Genomic DNA, 25,001 nt, shown 5'->3' on the forward strand with positions numbered 1-25,001 from the left:
TTCCAGCAATTTCTTAGTATTGGTGTATATGTGAAAGTCCAGAAAACCCTGGTAGCATATCACATTGGTTTCGCTAATGTGAGGAGAACATTGCCTGCACATGTTGTGTTTGGCACATATTGTACCCGCTATAGAGTCTATAGTTAGGGTAAAGATCAGTGGGAAAGTGAGCATCCCTGTTGTGTTTTTTTAAGTGGATAGCAGAGAGTAGCTCTTTGCCACGATTGTAGGTTATGGGCTATGGTTCAAGACTTTAATCCAGCTGAAAAAGTCAATTAGTTCTTTATGATGCATACATTTATGGAAACTGCCTAAGGGGGAGATGTATCAAGCAGTGTAAAGAGTGGAGAAGAGGACAAGTGGAGACGTTGACCCTAGCAACCAATCAGCTTCTACCTATCAGTATATAGAATGTACTTCATAAATGCTACCGTGAAACAGATTGGTTGCTATGGGCGACTTCTCTACTGGTTCACTTCTCCTCACTGCTTGATACATATCTCCCTATATTATGCAGACAAAAGGTCTTTTCCTCCTAGAGCGAACAATGCCTTAAATTAACTGGACAGCTTGGGAGATTTATTTGTGTCTGGAGCATTCACTGCCTCCATTTAATTTGGTATGGCGATCCGGTGGGTCATATATTTTTAACACTGTTATTGCAGAGTCAAAAAGAAAATAAATACATGACAAGAATAACACATGCCACTATCAGGATTAAAAGTATGGCAATTTCTCTGAATATATGAATTCAAATTAAAATTAAACTAAATTAGCTAGTATTTAAATATTGTTGTAGCTTGGATACACTTTACAATCCAGATTACTACTACTACTTACCAGACATTCAAAATTAATATTTTCTATTATGGGAAATTATTTCAGTGTATTTTCGGTTTAGCAAACCCTATCTCTAGAGAATACAGTACACTTTTTGAAAAAAAAAAAGTTTTATTTATAAATGCTTAAAACATGAAGGGCTTTCTTTGAGGAACAAAAGTAATATGTATATTACATAAGAATTTATACCGCAAGAATACAGTGTTTGGCACCCTTTAATGACGTGTACACTATTACAAAAATAGAATATAAGATACGGCCAATGTAAATAATTTCAGCATCTAAAATCAGGAATGATAAAGGAAGTAAATGTTATTTTACTGACATAGTTATTGAAATAAACAATGTAATCTATAGATTGAAATGGCTATGTTATATGGCTATCCCGTAATTCAAGAGTAGATTTCAACTGAGAAGTGTTCTTGTTTAAAATTTACAGGCATAAGAGGTTAAAACATACTTAGCTTACCCAGATCTAGAATTACCTGGGTTGGGATATTTGGTTCATTTTGTTTCCCTGAAATAAGTGAGCCAAATGGTAAAAAGCTCAATTGTATAGGCTGCATAAATGAAGATCTCTCAGAACTTCAATATGCCCTCAAAACAAATGGAATATTTACAGCATCTTGTTATAGAAAAGAAAAACACAATATAAATGTAGAAACATCCCTAAAGAACCCACCTCTTCTATAGCATAGACAAATAATTACAGGGAGAAGTGGTTTAAGAAACATCTCCCCAGTGGAGTGCTTGGTAGCATAATTAAAAGTTTCCATACACATCAACTAAAGCACTTCTAGATCGCTTCTGTTTCTAGGTTTATGTATCTTGTCATCCAGCTTTTGACGGAGATTAAACCATTTAGATTCCAGTGAAATCTAGATTTACACACACTGCAACCCAGTTGTTGTGAGCTATGAAAGTACCAGATGTTTCCAGTGACTTGGTGAGGGACTGGCCAAACAGCTCAGAAAGCCCAATGTTTCCTGCTGTGGTTTGAACACAGAACACTGATGTGGTGTGCATGGTTATCTGGAGACCAGACTTACTGGGGCAGATGTATGAAACTCTGGGAAGTGGAGGTAAAGTGGGGAGTGATAAACCAACCAATCACCTCTAACTGTCATTTCTCAAACAAACACAGACTGTAACATGACAATTAGGAGCTGAGTGGTTGGTCGTTTATCACTCTACACTTTATCACTTCCCAGAGCTTCATACTTCTGCCCTAATTGTATCTGATCTAATCAGTCATGACTAATCTATTCAGACAAATTATTTTTGGCTCACACACTTGGTTATTTGTGTCAAATTTAGTCTAAAATGATCAAATAATCCATACAAATTGCAGTGTGTAAGGTACCACTACAGTTTTTGGATGGTGTTATCCGCATTCTATATTCCTTTTTGTCATTAGGTATTTAAAGAAAAAAAAAAAAAAAACTAACGCAACCTAGACATTCCCTTTTTACATACAACAATGCTTAAACCACCTACCCAGAATATACCTCCCTTGACGCATCTGTGTTGTGGCCTTCAAGTGACTTTTGGACAAGGACCAGTATTCATACAACTCCAGAAAAAGTAAGTTACAGTCTTGAAATTGCAATTATCCGATATATATGGCTCTTCAGTTTATGATTAGATTTAAATTAAATTTAAAAAAAGCAAGATATATCATAATAGAGTGAAAAGAATGATCAGATAATGGTTTGCAGTTTTCCAGTATCTTCCCTTCTTCCCAGCCAGATGAAGTCGGAGACTATAACGCCCGAACACAGCTCATTATGCACCAATGATCTTGAAATCTCCAAACAATGTTCTGATGTTAAAATAAAGTTGCATCATGGTCGCTTTCCACTCTTCGCTTACGGACTGCAATTTGAGAAACAAAAAAAATGGATTATTAACTAGAAAAAAATATGGATTATTATAGTCTTTTAGCAATCTCTTCTATTAGAAGAGGACAAGCTTTCGAAGGAACAGACAAACTTCCAATTGTCTGCTGCATTTCTCCCCTCACAAATAGCACTGTTACTCAGCAAAAGTGACCTACAATCTACCCATAAATCCACTAGCAGGATATGGGAACAAGCAGATATTGCAGAAAAACACAGATCTAAGAAAGTGAAATGCTGCAACCACCATTTGTCAACTTAAGTTCTCAGCTTTTAACTCCATGACACAGAGATAATATAAAACAAATTTAGAAGCATCTTCTTGCTGTTGATAAGTCTCAACTAGAACACTCTTGGTGCATAGAGCAGAGACTCCATCACATCTGTGAAGTCCTGGAGAACTGTATACTCATATACTCACTAAAGATGGCCATCGGATGTGTTATCCATCAATGGTAGATGTTTTTTGTCCATCAAGAGGAAACTATTGAAGTTTTAGTCTGTGCAAAGGAATGGGAATTGTGGCCATACAAGTGCAGTATACTTAAAAGGGATGGGATTTTGCCATCGGACCTCCCCCTTTGATGGCAAAGCTTTTCACCACTTGGAGAAAACCATTAATGGTTACAAACCTAGGTTAATAAAAAAATATGGTAGTTGCTCAATCAACTTAATAATATACTACAGGTGCTTGTAAAGGGCAGGGTTTACACTGAACACAGAAAAAAGAAAATTGCCCCCCAGCACACCTCCAAGGTAAGTTAGCTCTCAGCTCATACATGTACTGTTATCATGCAGTACATCAATTTGTTATTATATGACCCAGAGTGGGTGCTACTATTATGTAGCAATAATTATTTTGGGGTGAGCGTTTGGGAGTGGGGCCCCCGGGGTTGTTCTGGCTGGACCTTGCTCATGGCATCACCACTTAATTCACATACAATATTTTTTCACTTTTCTATTCGTTTGTGTATTATTTATGTCATTTTAATTCTTTTATATATCTCATTAACACTTATTGATTTATCTTTACACACCTATCCTTTTACACTTCACTATCACCTTTTTTCCCCTTTTCGTGTGATGCCCTGGGGATGGTCCTTAGCTGGAATTTTTTGCGGTGCCTTGCTTCTCGGACGTGAACCCCTTAATGTTAGGGACGCTGGTATAGAGGAGCCTTGACGTCGGCCCAGCGCTTATTCATATATTTGCAAATGTATGTAAACCAATACCTCTGAATTTCTATTATCATGTAGGATTCAAGTATTTTTGATTTATCTGCAGTGTGCTGGGGGGCAATTTTCTTTTTTCTGAAACCTAGGTGAATGCCATCCCTAACTCTCACCATGTCAGACACTACATATAGATTTTACCTTGCCTCTTGCTCCAGTCTGACCTTTCCAGGAACATGAAGCTAGAACTCTAGTATTACCTAAACCATATTCTGAGAGAAAGAAAATAATGGAAAATGGACGGGAAATAAAACGGGTTAATAAACCCACTACCCCACTAGCAAACATGGTGTACAATGCCGGGACCTGCATGCTTCGGCAGTGCTCATATTAAGTATTAATCCTGGAGAAGTATAAAAAAAATAAATATGCAAACAATGGTTGACAAAGCAGCCAACCTCACGGCTGCTATTTCTTACTTGATCAGGTGCACCGCCCACCGTACAATGCTCCCTCTCTACTGTAAAACGTCTCTTGGCTTTTATGTCTGGAATGTCAACTAGTTACGATGAGTAATAGTTGAATCGGGCAATGTCTCGGCCACTGGATCTTTCTTGTTTTGCCAGTGGGGAAAATTGAGTTTTATTGCTAATGTTTTATTTGCCGGGGATTCTCTTTTCATCATGGGTATATTTAATTGGTTATTGTTGGAGAATTTTAATATACCACAGACATCAAGTTATAGCAAGCATACCTTCAACAACTTTTGTGAGTTAAATTTAACAATTGTTGTGTCATGCTATTAGATTACTAACAAACAAATACAAACTCAAGCAACACCATTAGCACTTACAAGTACACACCATTGAAGTAAGCTACGTGTAGATGTAGTGAGCAACCAACGATACAGGTCATTGCCTTGTATTTCCGGCCAGTGAATGAAACAAGATATTTCAAAAACAGACGTGCAATGGACAATACAGATGAAACAAGCATGGAAATAGACCATGTATTCCCAGCACTATAACCTGTGTGTCACAGCGGAGTCAGCCTCGAAGAGATGCCGGTAGATGTGAAGTAACAAGTACTCGTACACTCCACACTGAGAAATGTAACAGAGTGGAAAGAAAAGACGTCAGAAGAAAAGACTTGGCAGAGTTCTGATCATAACAATGTAAGGGATAGCGGTCTCATGATTACCATGGTAAATGTCTCTCTATGAGTGTGAAAGTTATGAAGTATATAATATGAAAAGTTATCAGTAGATTTTCCTTTTGACAAAACAATGTTAAGGAGAAAGATTCTTATTTAACAGTAGTTGGTAACCACCTGCAATGTCAAATGGTCAACACACAAACATTTAATGAACAACAAAATTCTGGCATTTAGAATATAGCAAGTAACTCTTCATGCGCTCATGATCAGCTGCACTGGCGCGTGACGTACCGAATAGGAATGCGGCTTGGACTGCCATAAAAATAGGGATCCGTGATCCCCATTGAAAATATATTGTCAGAACACAATAAAAAATAAATTTTTTAATACTTGAAGGATCGGGAACTTTATTTCTCTTTACTATGTAATGTGCTAAAACAAAGTATACATTTGCTATGGGGATCAACGATGGGTGTTTCATGGGAAGATGCTGGTATAATTTAATCAAGGTTAAGCTTGTCTGGAACATCTTCCCTATGCTAGCCCATTCCAAAGTCTGTTTGGTGGCACCTGATTTTTATAGTTGTTTTAGTGGCTTTCCCATACAGTAGGATGGGCACAACTCAGAGTAACAGAATGAAAGCACACTAAAAACCTTTTCTACAAACTCTTTTGGTTAAACCATTGGACTAATGGAGATATAGACATTTTAGGCCGACATTAACAATGTCAATATTGTTAAAATATCGACAGGCAACATTGGCATTCACAGAATGTCTACATGTGAAATGTCGACATTTTCACAATGTCAACATTAGGGTTAGGCAGTGGGACGGAATGATTAGGTACTAGGAGGAGGTTAAAGTGAGGCTACAGGGAAGTGGGGTAAGGTTAGGCTTGGCACTAGTGGGAGGGTTAGGGGTAGTGGTTGGGGATATGGCAGATATACTCATCAGAACGCCTCTCTATCAGATGACTCTGCAAGTAGTGACAGCCACATGACTGTCCGGACCCGGAATACAACACTGGAGCCAATGCAGCTGTCGGGAGCAGGCAACATGACGACATGGTAAAAGTCGACACTATCACCATGTCGAAATGGTTATGTTGACATATAATACCACAACCAAATAATATATCAATCCTAATCTCCTGACACTGTTTATGTCCACTGCTGTTCAACTAGCAATCATTGAATTCGTAGTACCTTTTACACACATGCATACTCTATGTACAATTGATTTTAACAGGTTGCAACTGACCAATATATAGTAAAAGTTTTTTTTGTCCATAATAAATTTGTGTCACTCCAGTGTTTGTTTGTCACACATACATGTATCATTAAGGTGTTACCTGTATTAAAGTGGCTGGGTCAGTTGATGTACTATCACTATTTTTGTATTCATTAGATAGATATGTGTATATATATATATAATCGTGACCACCTTTAACTGAACTAGCACTACACATACTATTAGTCCAACAACAACGGTACCTAATGGGTCCTCGCCAAAAAAAAAAAAAAAGGATATTGGATGTTACCCGGTTAAATAATATTAAAGGACTATGTAAAAATGCTACATTGAGGGATATTTTTTCTGGGCTGGAAAGCACATTTAAATATAATCAAATAAAAGCTATAGTCAGTGACTTTAAAATATACCACGTACAGTATATTCTGAAATACAGGGATTTTAGTTTTTATTTTATTTAGCAAGGCTTGCACATTTTTCAGGTATAGCTACAATACATTTTTATGACAAGGTACATTGAACGCTTACATTGTGGAGACAGCCATTTTGAGGTCTGAACCAACATTCAGCCTACTGGTACGTACACACGTGTCGATTTTTTTGGACGACTGAACGATAATGATGTTGTTATTGTTCAGTCGTCCAAAAAATCGTCCGGTTTCATCACCAAAACGATGAACGATAACTACCAATGCGCGCTCCCGTATGCAGTTGTCGTTCACCGCCCGAACCTCCCGTCCAACTTGACGATAATGTCAGGTTGAACATGTTCGGGGATGAGGGAACACTAAGCACACCCCTGCCAGCGACACACGGGACGTTTTCGTCCCGTGTGTACGCACCTTACCAGTTCACAAGGAAACAATATCTTCAATGTGTAACATGCCTCAGTGATGACACATTAGTTGTGATGCAATAGGCTGCATGCTGTAAATACAATTTAGTCACCTCTGTGTAGGAAGAAGAGCACTTTAATGGTAGCACAAAAGTGTACAGCACTTCCCATCTTACCAAGATCATTATTTTTCGTTATAGCAGTGGCCGCCCTTGTCCGTGGACCTTGCTGTGTAAAGTGGTACCCAAATTTAAGAATTGCTGTGTTTTCCTCCAGCAACCGAGCAATTTCCATCTCCACGCCAGTTCCCAGTTGTTGTCTCTAAAAAATATAAAACAATAATCATTAGCAATAAAATTCATAGAAAACAATCTCTGCCACTTTTTAGTCAGTCTAATTTCTTGCAACTGTGATTACAAGTAAAACACAGTTACGACAAGTGGAAGGGGGAACAGATTTTGTCTTATTGCCACCACGAGAGATAAATAGGTGCTTAAAATGTGTCAGAAAAATGTCTAAAAGAACAACAGATATAAATGTATAAAAAGAAAGTGAAAAAAATTATGAATAATTAAGTTTGACTAATTGGCATACACACACTGTATAATATTAATTTGCAGGGCTTCAAAATGTTAAAAAGTTACATTCCGTGAGTAATGCACAGAATAGCAGTTACTTAATTTATTGGGCTATCACAGGTGCATGTAAGGAAGGGGCTAATCTAGACAAGAAAAAACAAAACGAGTTCCCCCAGCACACTGCAACAAATGCAATGTACATCCTTGCATGATAATATCAATGCAGAGATCTCAGTTAGATACATTTGCAAATGTATGTAATTGGGATTTCTGCATTGCCGTTATCATGTAGGATGTAAATCACACTTGCTGGTCCATTGCAGTATGCTGGGGGAACTTTTTTTTTTACGTCTAGTAATCATTACTCAAGCTGCATACACACACAACGATTGAGTTAATGAACGATTTTAGTAAACAATTTTCTACCTTGAAAAAATTAACTAAAATCGTTTACTAAACTTGTTCATTAACTATGTTTATTTAAATGTAATGAACGATTTTTATGAACTACAAACGATTTTTGCATATTAACTTAAATGAAAATCGTTGAGTTGACAAGCCTGACTGAACTACAAACTACAAACGTGAACGCGCATGAACAATAATCGTTCATTGTTTAACTTAGAAAGTGAACGATATTTTCAAACGATATCGTTAAACGTTAATCGTTCAAAAAATCGTTGTGTGTGTATGCACCTTTACTATTATTATTACCTCACTCATCTCCCCACTGAACCCCAGAAAAACCTCTACAGTTGAGAGAGAAGGAGAGGGAGAGAGAAGGAGAGGGAGAGAGAGGGAGAACACAGATATAAACACATCCTGTGTTTTAGAAGGCCAAATAGTCAATTGCAGACTTAATTGACCACAAATTGGATCATGTTTGGGCCCAAACAGACCATTGACACAGATCAGTATCTCATCAGTATGCCAGTTTTGTCAGATGATGACCAGAGCTGCTTAGCAAAGATGAAGAGGGTTTATCAGGGATGTCTCAATGTCATAAGCAATCAACAAAGCAAACACTTTGTCTTTACAAGTTACCAGAATTAAATCTCCAAATAAAATCCCAAATGATAACCCCACATTAATCATCGCCCCATAATTAGTGATAATCCAATAAAACATACATTAGATAAAGGGAATAAAATGTGACAAAGCATGTAGGTCTATGTCACCCCTGTACTCACACCTAAATGTGGCAGTAGTTAGTTCTATGAACCATTAATTACTAGCTGTATTAATCCAATGAAATCATAATATAACTAATGCAATTGTAGAGCCAATTAAAGAGTGTTACAGAGGCAATCCTCAAGGATTTCAGATGTAAACATAACAAGCTTTGATAAGGCACACAGACAAATATACAATGAAAGGAAAACAAACTATTTGCCCCGGCGCTCAATACAAAAATTGTTTGGTTATACGTCATCACCCAGGCACCTGAGATTTTTCCACAGCATATCAATACTTGCCGCACGCTTATTTGGAGGTTTTTTTGAGCATACCGCCAGCTGACACACAGCTACCGCTCCACCAGCAGCACCTGTCTTCGGCTGAGCTCACCGCCAGCTGACACACAGCCACCGCTCTATTAGCAGCATCTGTCCCTGGCTGTACGGCACCCGGCCTCATCCAGCCGCGGAATTACAACGTCCAGACGGGCTGAGCTGGGACGGACACTATTGTGATCACGGATTTCCAGGGGTGAGATACTCCAACTGTCATTACTTACCCGTTTATCCTCCAGCGTGACTGCATTTCACACTGGGACGCCAGTAGTGATTGCAATCTAAGCAGTGCAAGTGAGCTGCCTCACCATTGGAAACTAATTGCTACATTTGTAGCCATTGGTGTAGGAGCTGAACATTAGAACGCTATGCTGTAGAAATCTCAGGGATACAGTTACATTCTCCTAGCAATGCACCTAAGCTAGAGAGGCATTTGATCCTTGCTATTATATGATTGATTTATCTTGTTTGATTTTATATATGTACATTTGATTATCAGTGTCTATCTGTGGACCATTGTATTAAAGTATCAGCTTTATTTTATTTTATTCAAGCCTCCTGTTTAATTAAACAGACAGCAAACCGTATATAGAGTTTTCTAAATTTGTAAATCCAACAGTGCATAGCGCAGTAAAACAATTTTACACAGACAAATATACCTGATTATCTATTTTGATTTCTCGTAGCGTTTTATTCTCTTTCAGAGCTTCCACCAAAGCCAAGATGCCAGTTCCAGTGACAAAATTTGATTCAATATTTAGACTTTTTAGCGTTTTATTCACTTTCAGCATATCAGCAAATGTCTAAGGGAGGCAAGAAAATGTTTACATAATGGCAAGGTTATTTCCAAGTTATTCAACATAAAAAAAAACATTACATCGCTCTAAATAATAATAACCACATATTTCTGCGGCACTATACCATCTCGGTCACAGTTATTGATAATCCTAGAGCTATTACCTACAATGTCCTAGAGCTATTTAAAATGTACATTTGAAAGAACATCCAAAATTTGTCGACAATCTGGCAATGTCGACATTCTGAATGTCAACATTTTGTACCACACCCCAGTGAGTTCATAAAGCTGCTGTTCAGGGAGGCTCATAGAGCAAAGAAAACAAAAAGAAAAAAAACAGCACTACTAAATGTCAATTAGTAAAGAATATATAGGGCCGGATTCAATTAGCCGCAAAAAGCCGCGTTTTGGTGAAAAGTTTACACATGTGTGTATCGTGCCATTCTATTAGCTTCAGCTTTTCGTAAAATGCTAAATTTGCACAGCTAAAAGCGTCGAATAGCTTTCACCATCTCAGAGCATGTGAAAAAATGTGCAAAACCCCTATTTTGGCCTAAAAATATGGGGACTTTGTTCAGAACCCCGTGGACACACCTCCTAATGACTAATTAGGCAAAAATAATTTATTTAACTTAATTCCCGCTAATGTTATTTTGGGGGTCAAAATTTTAAAAAACTGTTGGAAAATGGATTTAAAGTAGTGTGGTAGGTAATTTGGGGGGCTTTATGGATGGGGATTGGAGGTGGCTGCAGCAGGTGTATTTTTTACTTTTTTTTTTAAAGTACCCTAAAATGACAAAAATATAGTTGCACCCTTTATTTACCCCTAATTTAAGTACAGCACTTATTTTGCCCCAAACAACTTGCTTTATCGTTTGTCCACTGTTTAAAACATTGCATTTAACAACATTGCATATAACAGCCATTTCATAATTTAAAAAACCCCAAACCCTTTGATTTTGCCTAATACACTTCTATACTACTACCCAATGTTAGTTTATCTTTTTTTGGGGGGGTACAAATACATTTCCCCATTTTCATGCGCACCTTTTGGTCTTTGTTTTGTGGCGAATGCTGCATTGCATCTTTTGTAATAGGATTGCCAGAAAACCCGCATACGCAATAGCGGCGAAAAGTAACACATTCAGGCGTAGGGTGCAAACAGTTTGTACATGCAAAAATTTTACGTTTTCACAACTAATTAAATTCGGCCACTAGTATTGCATACAGATAGATAATAAGTAATTTATGAATAAATATATAAAAAAAAAAATTATTCAATTTAGAGATTAGACATTTATAATTACTCATTGCTTGAGGACAGACGTAGGGACTGGTAGGAGTAGTATAATCAGTCCAAGCTGACCTGACGCTAGATGCTAATTGAATGTCACAAGATAATTGTGCATACATCTGGTGTAAAGAATAATCCAGTATAACACCCAGAAATGGAAGTTGGGTTACTTGGTAATTGAACCTTTAGCAAATAAATCCTTTGCTTTGTTACTACAGTCCTTAAATTGACAATCTATTGGATGACCATTTGAGGTTGGGATCTATCCATTGCACAATCTTTTGTTTCTTTTTCCAACCCCAAACACCTTTAATTTATCCTTCAGATTCACTTACATCAGATGTATGCACAATTATTTTGTGACATTCAATTAGCATCTGTCCTCAAGCATTGAGTGATTTTAAATGTCTAATCTCTAAATAGAATACATTTTTTTATATATTTATTAATAAATTACTTATTTATCTATCTGTATGCAATACGAGGGGCCGGAATTAATTAGTTGTGAAAACGGAACATTTTTGCATGTACAAACTGTTTGCACCCTTCGCCTGAATGTGTTACTTTTCGCCGCTATTGCGTATGCGAGTTTTCTGGCAATCCTATTACAAAAGATGCAATGCAGCATTTGACCAAAACAAAGACCAAAAGGTGTGCATGAAAATGGGGAAATGTATCTGTACCCCCCAAAAAAAGATAAACTAACATTGGGTAGTAGTTTAGAAGTGTATTAGGCAAAATCAAAGGGTTTGGGGTTTTTATAAATTGTGAAATGGCTGTTATATGCAATGTTGTTATATGCATTGTTTTTAAACAGTGGACAAATGATAAAGCAAGTTTTTGGGGGCAAAATAAGTGCTGTAGTTAAATTAGTGGTAAATAAAAAAGGGTGCAACTATATTTTTGTCATTTTAGGGTACTTTAAAAAAAAAAAAAAAGTTAAAAATACACCTGCTGCAGCCACCTCCAATCCCCATCCATAAAGCCCCCCAAATTACCTACCACACTACTTTAAATCCATTTTCCAACAGTTTTTACATTTTGACCCCCAAAACAACATTAGTACGAATCCTTACCTACACTTCAATAGAGCACATAATCGTTCTTGGAAGCAGAATATCTGAACAGTAAGTTTATTACTGTAGGTGGTGCAGAAATTGTTCACAGATGGGGGCGTTCACCAACAAGCCCTTACTATGCTGAATTCAGAGTTAAAGGCTATCCAGAAATGATTTTACAAGCACTAAAGGAGGTAACTAATTTAGACAGAACTTCTCTGATTCAGTTTAACAAAGACAAGAAACTGTCTGGACATCAAACTACTAAAAATGTAGAAAAATAGTAGCTTATCTTTTGTTTTAAATTTAACAACTGTGCTACAGAGATCAAATGTATTATTACTAAAATGTATAAGATCTTACGATAATATTCTAAAAGACTACGTTCCCACTAAACCAGTTATTACTCACAGCAACAAATAGGTCTCTAAAGACTTCCCTAGCACCTACCCAACTTAAAACCTCAGATACGATGAAAAGGAATATTGCTACCACCTACTGGTTATCATACAAAACGTTCCAGCTTCCATAAATGTGGAAAACAAAAATGTACTGTGTCTGCATATGCCAAATACAACAAATGACATCCAAAACGCCTAACCAGATTCACCAGATAAAAAGCTTTAGAAATTGCGACTCCAGGTATATGATCCATTGAATAAACCTGTAGCTGCACTACCATGTATTTTGCATTCATTAAACTTAGTAGCGCTCATTGCAATCACATATATACATGCCAGGCTTGGGCTGAACGATTTCCCTGGCAGTCGGGGGAAACCATGTTACACTGAAGCCTGCCCAAGCTGCAGTTAGGGATGCACTATAAGCACATTGATGGGAGTATGGCAAGTGATCATACATACAATCTAAATCATTACATATTTGGACAATACAATCCAATGTCAAATATCTCTACACTTCTAAGCATTACAAAGACATAGCTACACACAACAACTCTTGATTTTAGTTTCATTAAACAATTGTAACACACATTGGTATTTATCAACGTTCAACCTGTCCACACACACAGCATGATACAATTCTTTTGAAATACAATTCTTTGACCATATTATACATGCGTGGGTACCTGAAGCTATCAGGCAAGACACTAGCACCTCTTAAGTACTTACTACTGCAACAGGATCATTGCTTCTTGTTGCTGCAATGCTAAAGGTTTTAACATGTGTATTTGATTCCAGAGCCATTGCAAATTCTTTCAAAATGGGAATCGGGATATTCTGTAAGGAACAAGGAACAACAAGATGACTATAGATAAATGAACGACAGTACATAACTTTATACTGTTTGATAATAAAAATAGCTAAAAGGAAAATAATAGTGATACAAGTTACCCTAAAGCAGAGGTCCCCCGCCACCATCAAGCCATCTGCTTTATTTGCATCTCTAACATTTGCAAAGCAAAACATTTGTAATTGATATAATTGCTATTAAGTGTTTAGGTGTCAAGATATTTTGAAGCAATAAATGTGCTATAAACAAGATTTAAAAAAAAAAAAAAATGCAACAATAGAATGAATTGTACATCTATTTCTCACATATTACAATTTAAAACAAAAATATGGACTCTAATTGTATTGTCGCTTTTACATATGTTGTGCTAGTATTATTTTACAGCTGCGTTACATCCTAACAATTACAGGGAAGGTACATTTGAAGAATCTTTTTTTTTTTTTTACTTTTAATTATTATATATTTATTTACAACTTTATTATTTTGAGTCAACTAGAATCTAGTTAAAAATATTAGCATGCAATATTATAGCTCATATCAGTCACAAGTTCTGGCATTAAGGGCATGATCTGTATTTTACTAAATCCAGAGAATCTCTTTTGTGTAGGGAACACCAGAGATCATATCAGTGTCGTTTCCTGCCTGTAGATCTCACCTAGGACACTGCTTTCCATATGGGTCCTGATTTAATTAAACACAAGAACATAAGAATTTCAACACATTACAAGAGAAGATGTTACCAGAGTCTGGGCCTCTGAAATAGGGAGGAAGAGATGGTGACTGTCTCTGCTACTATACAAGCCAGCTTGTAGGGCAGTGATGGGGAACCTCCTGCCTGGGGGCCTTATAAGGCCCTCGGTATCATTTGGTCTGGCCCTCTGAGCTTTTTTCTGCTAGCCTCATCTGGCTAGCAGGGTGCCTAGAATGGCACACTGCAACTAGATTCTATGCAGTAGTGCCACTTGGAGCGTCCTTAGGATGCTTCAGACAGTGACACCGCTGCCCTACACAGCTCCCCAGAGCATCCTCAGGATGCTCCAGGCATTGCTGTAATCACCAGCGATTGTGGCCCTGCCCCCATGTGACGTCATGCGGAGAGGGCATGGCCTAAACCAGGCCCGCAAATAAATGTTATATATATCAAAATGGCCCTCGGCAGAAAAAAGGTTCCCACCCCTAACAGAGATTCTGCTCATGGAGCATCAAGGAAGTATATCTGCCATTGATGGCAGCCAAAACATGACCCACATCCCCAGTCATTACTGAAAGATTTTGTGTACCTCTGAAATGTCCCAAGCAAGTACCCCTGGTGGTACTCCTATCCCTGGTTCAGAACCGCTGCCCTATAGCACATATGTAACATTCTAGCAAAATGGGCATTTGAATGATGTAGAAACAAACAGTAATGTCATTCTGTGATCCATTTAGATCTGTGTAATATGAACAATGTAGTATCATAGATATACCTTTAGAAGGTAATTTGCTCTATGCTTGATTTAGACTGTAATAAGGTGCACCCATAATTATTTTGTGTCCTGAACAAATATTAAAGTGAAAGCGTCTAGTAATTTACTAGGAAACAGTGGTTTCTAGTGAATAGATTGCTTTTACAAGAAATGTCCAAGATATATTAAGATAGAGCTTTGGCTTGGCTGGGCACAGAGCATGTGATAGTAAGCCTTCAGTCCTACCTTTATGTTATTGAGATTAACTTCAATCAAGCGTGGGTCATTGCTTTTAATTCTCTTTAAGCTCTCTTCCACATTGGTGGGGTTTGGGGGTTCATCAAAGACAGGTATCATTGGCTCTGCCTTGACAACATCTGAAAAAAAAAATAAAAAAAAAATTGTGCATTAACAGGAAAATGAATGTGATAAAGAAGAGCAATGAGACTTAGGGGTATATTTACTAAAGTGCGGGTTTTTAGAAGTGGAGATGTTGCCCATGGCAACCAATCAGATTCTAGCTATTATCTTCTAGAAGGTGCTACAATAATAAGTAGAATCTGATTGGTTGCTATGGGCAACATCTCCACTTCTAAAAACCTGCACTTTAGTAAACATACCCCTTAGCCTGGTATGCTAAAAATGAGAAGCCAGTGTGAAATCAGAAATGCGAGATGCTCTGCCGAATTCTGGATGTTGCAGTTCCTCTTCATACAAGGGGCCGATTCAATTCCAAGCGATGTGCGGCTGCTCACATCACCCTGAGCTATGGTAGGGCAACAATCTCTCTCTATCCTGTGCACGCCTATGGAGGTGCAAAGTAATCTGACAAAATGAACCCTAGTGTATATGATGTACCACAGTTACAAGTATAGCAACTGCACACCGCCAAGAATTGAGTCGGTCCCTAAATATAAAGGGAAGAATTTTTATTTTAGAAGCGGAGTCTGTCCCTTGTACATACCAAAAAAAACATGCACATCCACAACAACATGCATAATTTTCAAAACACCAATGCTCTACTTGCTGAAAAAACAAACAAGCAAAAAACAAAACAAAGGCAATACATTGTACAAGATATATTTTTCTCAAAGTTATTGGTTAGTGAAATGAAAGGAAATATTCTACATTCCCATATTGATTTTGTCACTAAGGAAACACAAAAGAATGGATTACTGTATTTATATTTGCAAACAAGTATTTGCATAAAGAAGCATTAGTATAAAATATAACTACTTACTTGGAAATCCTTGGCTATCAAACCCATTACTAGTACTGTTTGGTAACAGGTTGGGCATCCCAAGGATAGCTTAAAAAAGAAAGACAAATGTTTTATCAACATTATAGTTAATAACTTCACAATCAGTTCACACAATACAACTGCAAACTACGCAAATAATTCTAAAGCGAAGTTACTGCTGCGTACTATTACATTCAATGATCACACGGTGTGCACAGAACCTGTTTGTGTACATATGTTTTTATTCATCCATGCAGTGAGTACAGTAAGTAGTTATAGGCATAATAAATTTTTTCATTTGCTAACCTGCTAGATCACTTAGTTCTATGTCAGTGGCACTGCTCAATGCTTCTTCCAGTTCTGGATCAAGAGATAACTTCTCCTCCGTATGAAAATCTTTAGGCCGCTGCTTGGGGACAAATATTTTCCCTGCAAAGAAAACATTTTTTTTATGTCAAAATTTGACCTTTTAGTTACCAAATATTCACATTCCTGGAATTCCAACTCTCTTTGCCTGTAGGTGGCATTATTTCAGTTATGACTGTGGAGGGTTATACAGACATTCTAGCAATACTATTGTAAGGTAAGGGTAACTGGTTTATTTGGAGACAGCAAAAATGCATAGAATAGAATATTTGTAGAAAGTACAACACCTTTTTTTTGTGGAAATTGTTTAGGAAACGGGTCAATGCATTCCCCCACTGTCTACGATTACTACAATTTGTTCAGAAAGCACAATCTCCAACCATATAAAAGAAATACCAGGAGGCAGTTTCTGCTGCTTATCTGTGAAGTCACTCAACTACTGTAGAGGCATCCCATAAAAAAAAAAAAAGGGGCCCCCACAAATGTCAGTAGGATGTTGTGGCAGACAATAATTTAAATGTCTATCATCTAGACTAAAAATAGTTGATGAGCCCAGGTGTATATACTATAGACTATAAGTCACAACGTGTTTGCGTACTACTTTTATCACTGCTACTTACATAAAATAATCTGAAATAGTCATTAATTGGTGCAGTCATACATAATGTTATTACCACTACATCAATGCTTTCCAGCTCTAACCCTAACTTGCTGCTACATGCTCCCTCCTCCCTGTCTTCCCCATCTGTAACATGCCTGTCTGCCCCTCCCCTTGTGAATGTAAGCTCTTGCGAGCAGGGCCCTCTACCCTCTAGTGCTTTTCCTTACTTTATTTTCATCTACTTCTTATTCTTACCCACCACTAGGACACCTAACACTTGGTTGCTTATGCTCTGTTGCTTATTTGGGTGTTCTGGCCACCAATGTATCAATGTATATTATCCATATCCATGTCCTGCATTGTATTGTACTGTATGTCCCTTTTTTGGTTATGTACTTTGTAAGGTGCTGCAGATCACTTGTGGCGCAATATAAATAAACGATAACAGCAATAATAATTAGACCCAATCACTGTACCAGCTGTCAATATTCCAGTAAGGTACAGTATATAGGATTACTTATGTCAGAGCTCTGTAATATACTGGTAGTATTATGTAGAATGCACCTTCTAAGCAAAGCACAGATCCAAGTCATGAGAAATAGATGAGATTATACACACTATATTATACGTGCACACAAGTGAATGTGAATAATAACATGAAAGCGAGTGAATGTGGATAACAACATGAAAATGAGAACAGTTGAACAATGCTCTCCAGAGACCAGCCTGAGTGCACAGGAAGCAAACACAATCCATCATATCCAGAGGCATCAAGACAAGAATGAGCCATTATTACTAAGTGGTTGTTCTGTAAATAATCTAGCGATCAGCCTGATTTACTTGTTCTGCATCAACATCCACATAGGTTATAAGAAAATATGATCTGTAGTGACATGTGTTTCTTGTTAGCATTGGGTGAGGTTGCGATGACAGATGGGTCTCCTGAATCTCAGTGATGCACATTAGTGCTATTGTTTCCCACCTCTGGAAGGGGAAACACATTTTACAAACTGTTATTGTAGCTGAACAAGTGGTAAGAAAGACACCACATAAAAATGGAATCGGTATCAAATATTGATGGACGGGATGCCGGTTGTCAGTACATTGACAGCCTGCATCCCGATGGTTCAAATCCAGACAAGTGAAACGGTAAGTAATGTTCCCCTGTCCTATTTACCCCCTAACCCTCCTTTCCTCTACCCTTATACTAACCCGCACCCTAACCCTCCTAGTAAGTGCCTAAACCTAACCCTCCCCCCTTAGTGGCTAACCGCCCCTGCCCGGAGCCTAACTCTAACCTTCCCCCTCCCGCAGCCTAACCCCAAGTTCCCCCAGGCTGCCTAAACCTAACTCTCTTTCCCCCCCCCCCCCCGCAGCGGATACTTATCTTTCACTGGTGTCCTTGCCGGGATTAGCATCCAGAGTCATGTCGGGATTTCAGCACCGGTGTTGTCTCGGCAATCAGGATTCCGATTTCCGATGTGGGGTTCTGGCAGACGGCATCCTAACCGCATCCCCATGAAAATAAGCAGGACTTGGAGGCACAGAAGGAAAACACCAGAACAGAAGGCACTAAGGGCTCACAGCACTGAGGTCATGTTTGATTCCCACCAAGGCCCAAATCTGTGTGCCGTTTTATGTTCTCAGAATTTGGATGGGTTTCCTCCAGTTTCCTACCATAATCTAAAAACATACTGCTAGGTTAATTGGATTCTGAAATTAACCCAGTTGTGTGTATATGTAGGCAATAAAGATAGTAAACTTCAGTTGGGAGGGGGACTGGCGTGAATGACCAAATATTCTCTGCAAAAGCGCTGTGATATGTAAATAACTGACAATAAATAACAAAAGATAAATAAAATAAAAAAAATTATATCTATATATATATCTATATATATATATATATATATATATATATATATATATATATATATATATATATATATATATATATATTCCAGTAGTCTGCACTCGCTTAACAGAGTGTGCAATCCATGGTGCTCCATTTAAAGACAATGGCCCTCATTCAGGGCCTAAAAAATGGAGCGTCCTCCTGGACGCTCGTATAGCTGTGGGTCACCACCCACAGCCTATACGAGCGTGCAGTTTGATGGCCGCGATGGTCTTGACCATTGCGACCATCGAAACTGCGAGCCGGAGCCTGCGGTTGAGGTTTTCAACCGCAAGCTCCGGAGTGATTTTGGCTCTATCAGAGCCAAAATCACTCCCACTGACATCACTAGTGATGTCAGTGGGCCGGCTTCTGACGGGAGGCGTTCCCGTGGGAACGCCCCCGGCAGGGAGGCACGCCCCCGGCACGCCCACCAAAGGGGGCGTGCTGTCAATCAACATCGACAGCACGCCCCCTTTGATCAGACACAACGAGCGAAGGACTTTCCTTCGCTCGTCGCGTCTGGCGCATGCGCACGACGGAGCTCCCTCCGTCGTGCGCATGCTCAGTGCAGAACATCGACCCACTTGCGAGCGGACAGCCGCTCGCGAGTGGGTCTGAATCAGGGCCAATGAACGAAGTTGGGCACTCACCACTCAGTAGAAAGTTTTTTAATTACTCACGGATCAAATAACAAAGTCGATGTTTCGGTCCCACAAGGACCTTTATCAAGACAGATTTGCCACCACAGAGCTACCACCAAACAGACCCATAACCCAGTTGTCCTCCAGCTGACTTGAAATAGCCACACCAATTAGTCAAGCTCCGCCCTCGGCAAAACGCCGGAAGTAGGAGCGTATATACTGAACAACAGTACAAATATAGATAGTGAGACTACTCACCACTTAAACGGCATGGCCATCACCTATAAAGAAGGAACAGTGGTCCCCAAATGCAATGTAAAGGGCTGTAAACTGCCACGGCACTGCAAACCGGAAGTGACGCGGCCAACCAAGCCAACATGACACAAGTGGTTGTTAGGCAGCGCTGCTACACCCTGCTGCCGGCGCTGACAAGCATGCAAACATAAACAAAAGGTCTAGAGCAGACCTAACTCAGAAGGACACATAAGTGAAACTGTCACACGCTGGTCACAAGACCACCAGCGTGAAGAGGCTAAACAATGCCAACAAATTATCAGACCTATTTCTAAGGTGGCTAGATCAATCAGTACCAGGGAGGGAGGACATCCCTAATAATAAACGTGACACATAACATAGACACATAGAAATACTCACAACACATACACTTCTAAAACACACATATATAAGTATGCCAATAGAATATAAAGTGCATACACCATAGGGCTGTATACAAGACAATCGCCAACAATGATTATGCAATTGTATCGGTTGACACAGTGTTTACAAGGTCAAACTAAAACACACACACACATATATATATATATATATATATATATATATATATATAAATAAATGTGCCAAACTCTTATTATACGCCTCACTGCAAAATCTAAATAAAAATAAATTATGTACTTCACCGCAAAAAGATATTGTAAGGATTGTATTCGTTCAGGCCTTTTTGGGCCACAGTGTCCAACTTGAATATCCATCTGGCCTCACATTTCTTCAGGAGTAGCTCCCTATCTCCACCACGAATTGGCTGTGGAACATAGTCAATCAGCATACATTTCAAAGTAGCCGCAGAGTGGCCCAAAGCCGCAAAGTGTTTGGCCACTGGCTTATCGGAAATTTTAGATTGCAAGGCAGCCCTGATCGTGGAACGGTGGTTAGCCATGCGATCCCTAAACGGTCTTGTTGTTACACCAACGTAGTAGAGACCGCATGGACACATCAAAATATACACGATAAAGTCCAAGGTGCGATGTAACCTATGGCGAATCGCTACACTCTTCCCACTATGAGGATGGGGGAAGTGAGTCCCAGTTGTCATTGAGCGGCAGGTGATGCAATCTGTGCATCTATAACAACCAGAACGGCGAGTTGACAGTCATATACATACATACATACATACATACTATACACATCCAAAATCTTCAGATCATTCTGGAAAAAACCAATAGGATTTGCCAGCCATTTTTGAGACCTAATCCTATTGCAGTGAAGTGCTTAATCTGTCCAGATGACCTTCAGTAGATTATATTAAATTCTGATTCATGCAGATTGAAATCTCCACCATCTTTTACACACTGAATGGTAATACTTATGCTTCATGTAAACAGATATTTCACAATATGTGCCAGGAAGCAGTGTTTGATGATCCTGATTTAGGGAATTCACAATAAATACATGGCTTTGTGATGTGTTTTGTACAGATTACACCACCAAAAACAGATGATGTACCTATTTTATACATAAATTGATTCCACACCTCACTTCATGTACCTAGGGCCTTGTTTGAAGAAATAAAGCATTCATTTGTTTCTTACTTTGTATAAATAGATTTGTTCACTATGCCAAGAGCTTTTAAAGATACACACACACACGCAGTAACATTACCAAAAGAACACCTCCAACCCGGCATTTACAGAATTTTTTTATGTTGGCCAGCTACAGGATTTACAGTATGTTGGCCAGCTCTTTCTTTATATACAGAAGCTAGAAAGATACAGCAAGCTGTGAATCAGCAGTTGCAAATGGGCAGCAATAATTGCTCACTAACAGTTATGAATAATATATTTTATGATTATTATTTTGATGAAAACTCTTACAAGCCCAGCGTCACTGAGGTATGTATAGAATGGTCAGGGACTATGGCTGCACCAGTGATTACAGCATGATACCAGCTCACGCTCAGTGAGGCCTCTCAGACATGTGTCTGCAATGTTTTCATTAAAATACCATGTCTGCATACTACTAGTTATGGTAGGAACAACTGACTGGAAAACATCCAGAGACTTACAAGGAATCTGTATGCTAGAGGACAAAGACATTACTTCTGCTGTACGGGATGTTATTTTACCAAACCAGCTATTACTATACTGGGTAGGGTGAGGATTTAAAAATAAGACAAAAAAGATAAAACTGAAAGACAACAATCCTAATTCAAAGTATTTAAGTATGAACATAGCAGTAGATAGTAGGGACTACAAGTTATCTGTCTAATATATAAAAATGAATCTTGTATGTATGTTGCTCAATCACGACCAAACCTTTCAATCGGTTGACTTGAAAAATTGGCATAAGAATAGTTTAGAGGCTGGATTAGAACATAGGCTATATGTTTTCCCACAATTCCCACTGAAAAAAAAAAATATATAGCAAGATATAGCAGAGGGTGCTGTGCACTTTCCTGTATAGTTTGCTTCCAGTGTTGTTTCAATAATCACACACACACTTTATTCCAATAATGATGCCAGGAAAGCATAAGAGCAATTTGTCAAAAATAACCTCTAAGGCTACAGCAACAAAAATGGCTTGCAGTGGTGAAACTTCTGCACAAACACAAATGAGAGTGCACAGACTAGCTCAGTGACAAATGAAGCTTCGAGCACCTGAGACCCAAGAGCAGACTTATGGGCCAACAGGCAGCTGCTGACTAGGAGACCTCATTTTGAGCATTCCAATCTGACAAATGGCTCGATGGAAAGCTTCAACAGCAACGTATTACACACGCTAATTTGGAGCGCGCGAATTGTGCTCATACCCAGGTTTCCTATAATACCTACAGCACTACCATTTCAATTTAAGAGTCTCCAATTACCCCTGAAGCTAGCGTTTGCCACGTCAATCAACAAATCACAGGGCGAAACTCTGAAAGAGGCAGGTAAACACTTGAAGATGCCTTGCTTTTCTCATGAACAGCTTTATGTTGCTTGCTCACAAGTTTCAAGGGGTGGCTATCTGTATATACTAGTGCCAGAAAGAAAAACATTAAATGTGGACTACAAAACTGGCCTGTGGTGAACTTCACTATTATGGTCTATGTTCTTCATAATATTACTTTAAATGTCACTCAGATATCAGTTTACAAAACCCCCCTTCAATTTAATTCTAATGATGTTTGGTCATGGACTTGCCCAGGCAATGCCGGGTTCTACAGCTAGTCTTGAATAAAGATCTCTGCATGTGAAGCTGGAGTGTACATAACATTTATTCCAAAGCTCTTTCACATTCCATGGTGCCTGAGAACAACAGCAACTTTATGATCAGTCACTGACAGATTTGTGTATGGCTCAGACACTCTACAGGAGACCCTGTGAATGAAGAGAGTAATATACATTTCTAAGATACATTACTACTTAATCCCCAATAGCTGTAGATGCACAGTTGGCCTGTACATTCCCATACTTCAAATCAATATAAACAAAGGGTATTATGAAAGCAGTAAAGGGTCTGAGTGTCTGCTTTCTCTAAGGTGCATATTCCACTTATATCTCCAATTAGTTCAATCAGATTGATTTCAGCCATCTGAGTGTTACAGCTGTCTTCCTAAGCGCAACTTTCCTGTGGAACCAGGGGGCGTTTAAAGTGCTCTGCGAGGAGCTGGGGGATCCGAAAACACAACTGAAGCTATTTTCTAGTACGGAACCAGCACTTGCATCCCTGGGCCATGGGATACAGGCAGTGATCTCACCAATTTAATAGTGAAGGAAAATGGCATAAAGTGCGGAAGGTGACACACACATGACCGCCAGGACCCGGAAGATGCTGCTGGAGCGGCTGCAGCCATCGGGAGCAGGTTAGTCACTGATGGCCCACCAGGGGCAATATGTCAGCATTCTAACGGTCAACATTTCATCAATGTCTACATGATGAATGTAGACATTCTCCTGTCGACATTATGACTGTCAACACATCATACCGCACCCATATGCAGAACTAACCTTTCCTGATTTTAAATGGAATAGAGTGCAGAGCATGTATGTAGTCATTTAAACAATGGAATAGGAAAAAAAAATATTCCAGTAATATTATGGCCAAGCCTGTCTACAGAATAAACCGGTAGGGAAAGTCTGAATTTACAACCACATGAAAGTACAGGAAAGCACCAAGCTTCAGAACATAGAGGGTAATGCACTTCTGGCAGGTTATAGATCCCCCTGTGGTTTTCTGTTACTCAAGCAAAGCATGTTGAAACGCTTGTTTGAATGAGTGAACGTATACAGAACAACTATATAAAATAGCTCTGCACCTGCTGACCATGTCATGTAGATGCCTTAATTACTGTGGGATATAATCATTTTTAATTATATAAGGCTCTGCCATTAAAAGTCAATAAAATTACTGTCATTTTTTTAATTAGAGAACAGGAATAGAAGACATATGGATGGATGGATGGTTGTTATAGTACTATCGCTTATGTATATCAAATATTACTCATTATAGTGCTAAAGTCCTAAAGTGAGAATGTGCAGTATCCTACAGCAACTAGACAATGTCATGCTCTGACTTATACTAAGTTATTCAAAGCAAACTGACAAATGTTTGACTGCTGCAATTTAAGTAACCTACAAACCTCACGAAAGCAGATCAGGTATAAGTGAAGAGGCAGGAGGATGAAGGAGTTCTGTAACAATTTTCTGAAAAATGACTTTTTAATGGATGAAGGTTATGACCTAGGGATCATAGTAACAATGTTATTTTAAATATTGGTAGTCAATTTACGGATATATTTTAAAAGATTAAAAGTGCTATGTCCACTTAAAAATGTAACTGCAATGTAACTGCAAATATCTCAGTTTCTTCTAAAAGTAACATAACACCTTCATCCATTCTCCTCTTCAATTAGTTAGTATAGTATTACAAAACCTAAAACACTTAATACACACTTTCT

The 25,001-nt window shown here is 38.6% G+C and overlaps 1 protein-coding gene across 2 annotated transcripts in view; it reads right to left on the reverse strand.

The window, feature by feature from the left end:
• Positions 1 to 931: 931 nt before the first annotated feature.
• Positions 932 to 25,001, reverse strand: part of LOC148451031 (tropomodulin-3-like) — a 43,303-nt gene continuing 19,233 nt past the window's right edge. Inside the window, exons 4-11 of one of the 2 annotated variants that reach the window (XM_088462357.1) lie at positions 16,633 to 16,755; positions 16,327 to 16,395; positions 15,333 to 15,463; positions 13,521 to 13,628; positions 9,902 to 10,045; positions 7,330 to 7,474; positions 4,939 to 5,012; positions 932 to 2,715 (exon numbers count right to left, since the gene is read on the reverse strand). In XM_088462357.1, coding sequence (XP_088318483.1) covers positions 4,957 to 5,012; positions 7,330 to 7,474; positions 9,902 to 10,045; positions 13,521 to 13,628; positions 15,333 to 15,463; positions 16,327 to 16,395; positions 16,633 to 16,755 — 776 coding nt within the window. In that variant the 3' untranslated portion in view covers positions 932 to 2,715; positions 4,939 to 4,956. The remainder of the gene's footprint in view (positions 2,716 to 4,938; positions 5,013 to 7,329; positions 7,475 to 9,901; positions 10,046 to 13,520; positions 13,629 to 15,332; positions 15,464 to 16,326; positions 16,396 to 16,632; positions 16,756 to 25,001) is intronic. The other variant, XM_088462358.1, reaches the window with a different exon arrangement.

This window comes from Taudactylus pleione, unplaced genomic scaffold (assembly GCF_031769625.1).
Source record: "Taudactylus pleione unplaced genomic scaffold, aTauple2 ptg001207l, whole genome shotgun sequence".
Classification (NCBI taxonomy): Eukaryota; Metazoa; Chordata; class Amphibia; order Anura; family Myobatrachidae; genus Taudactylus; species Taudactylus pleione.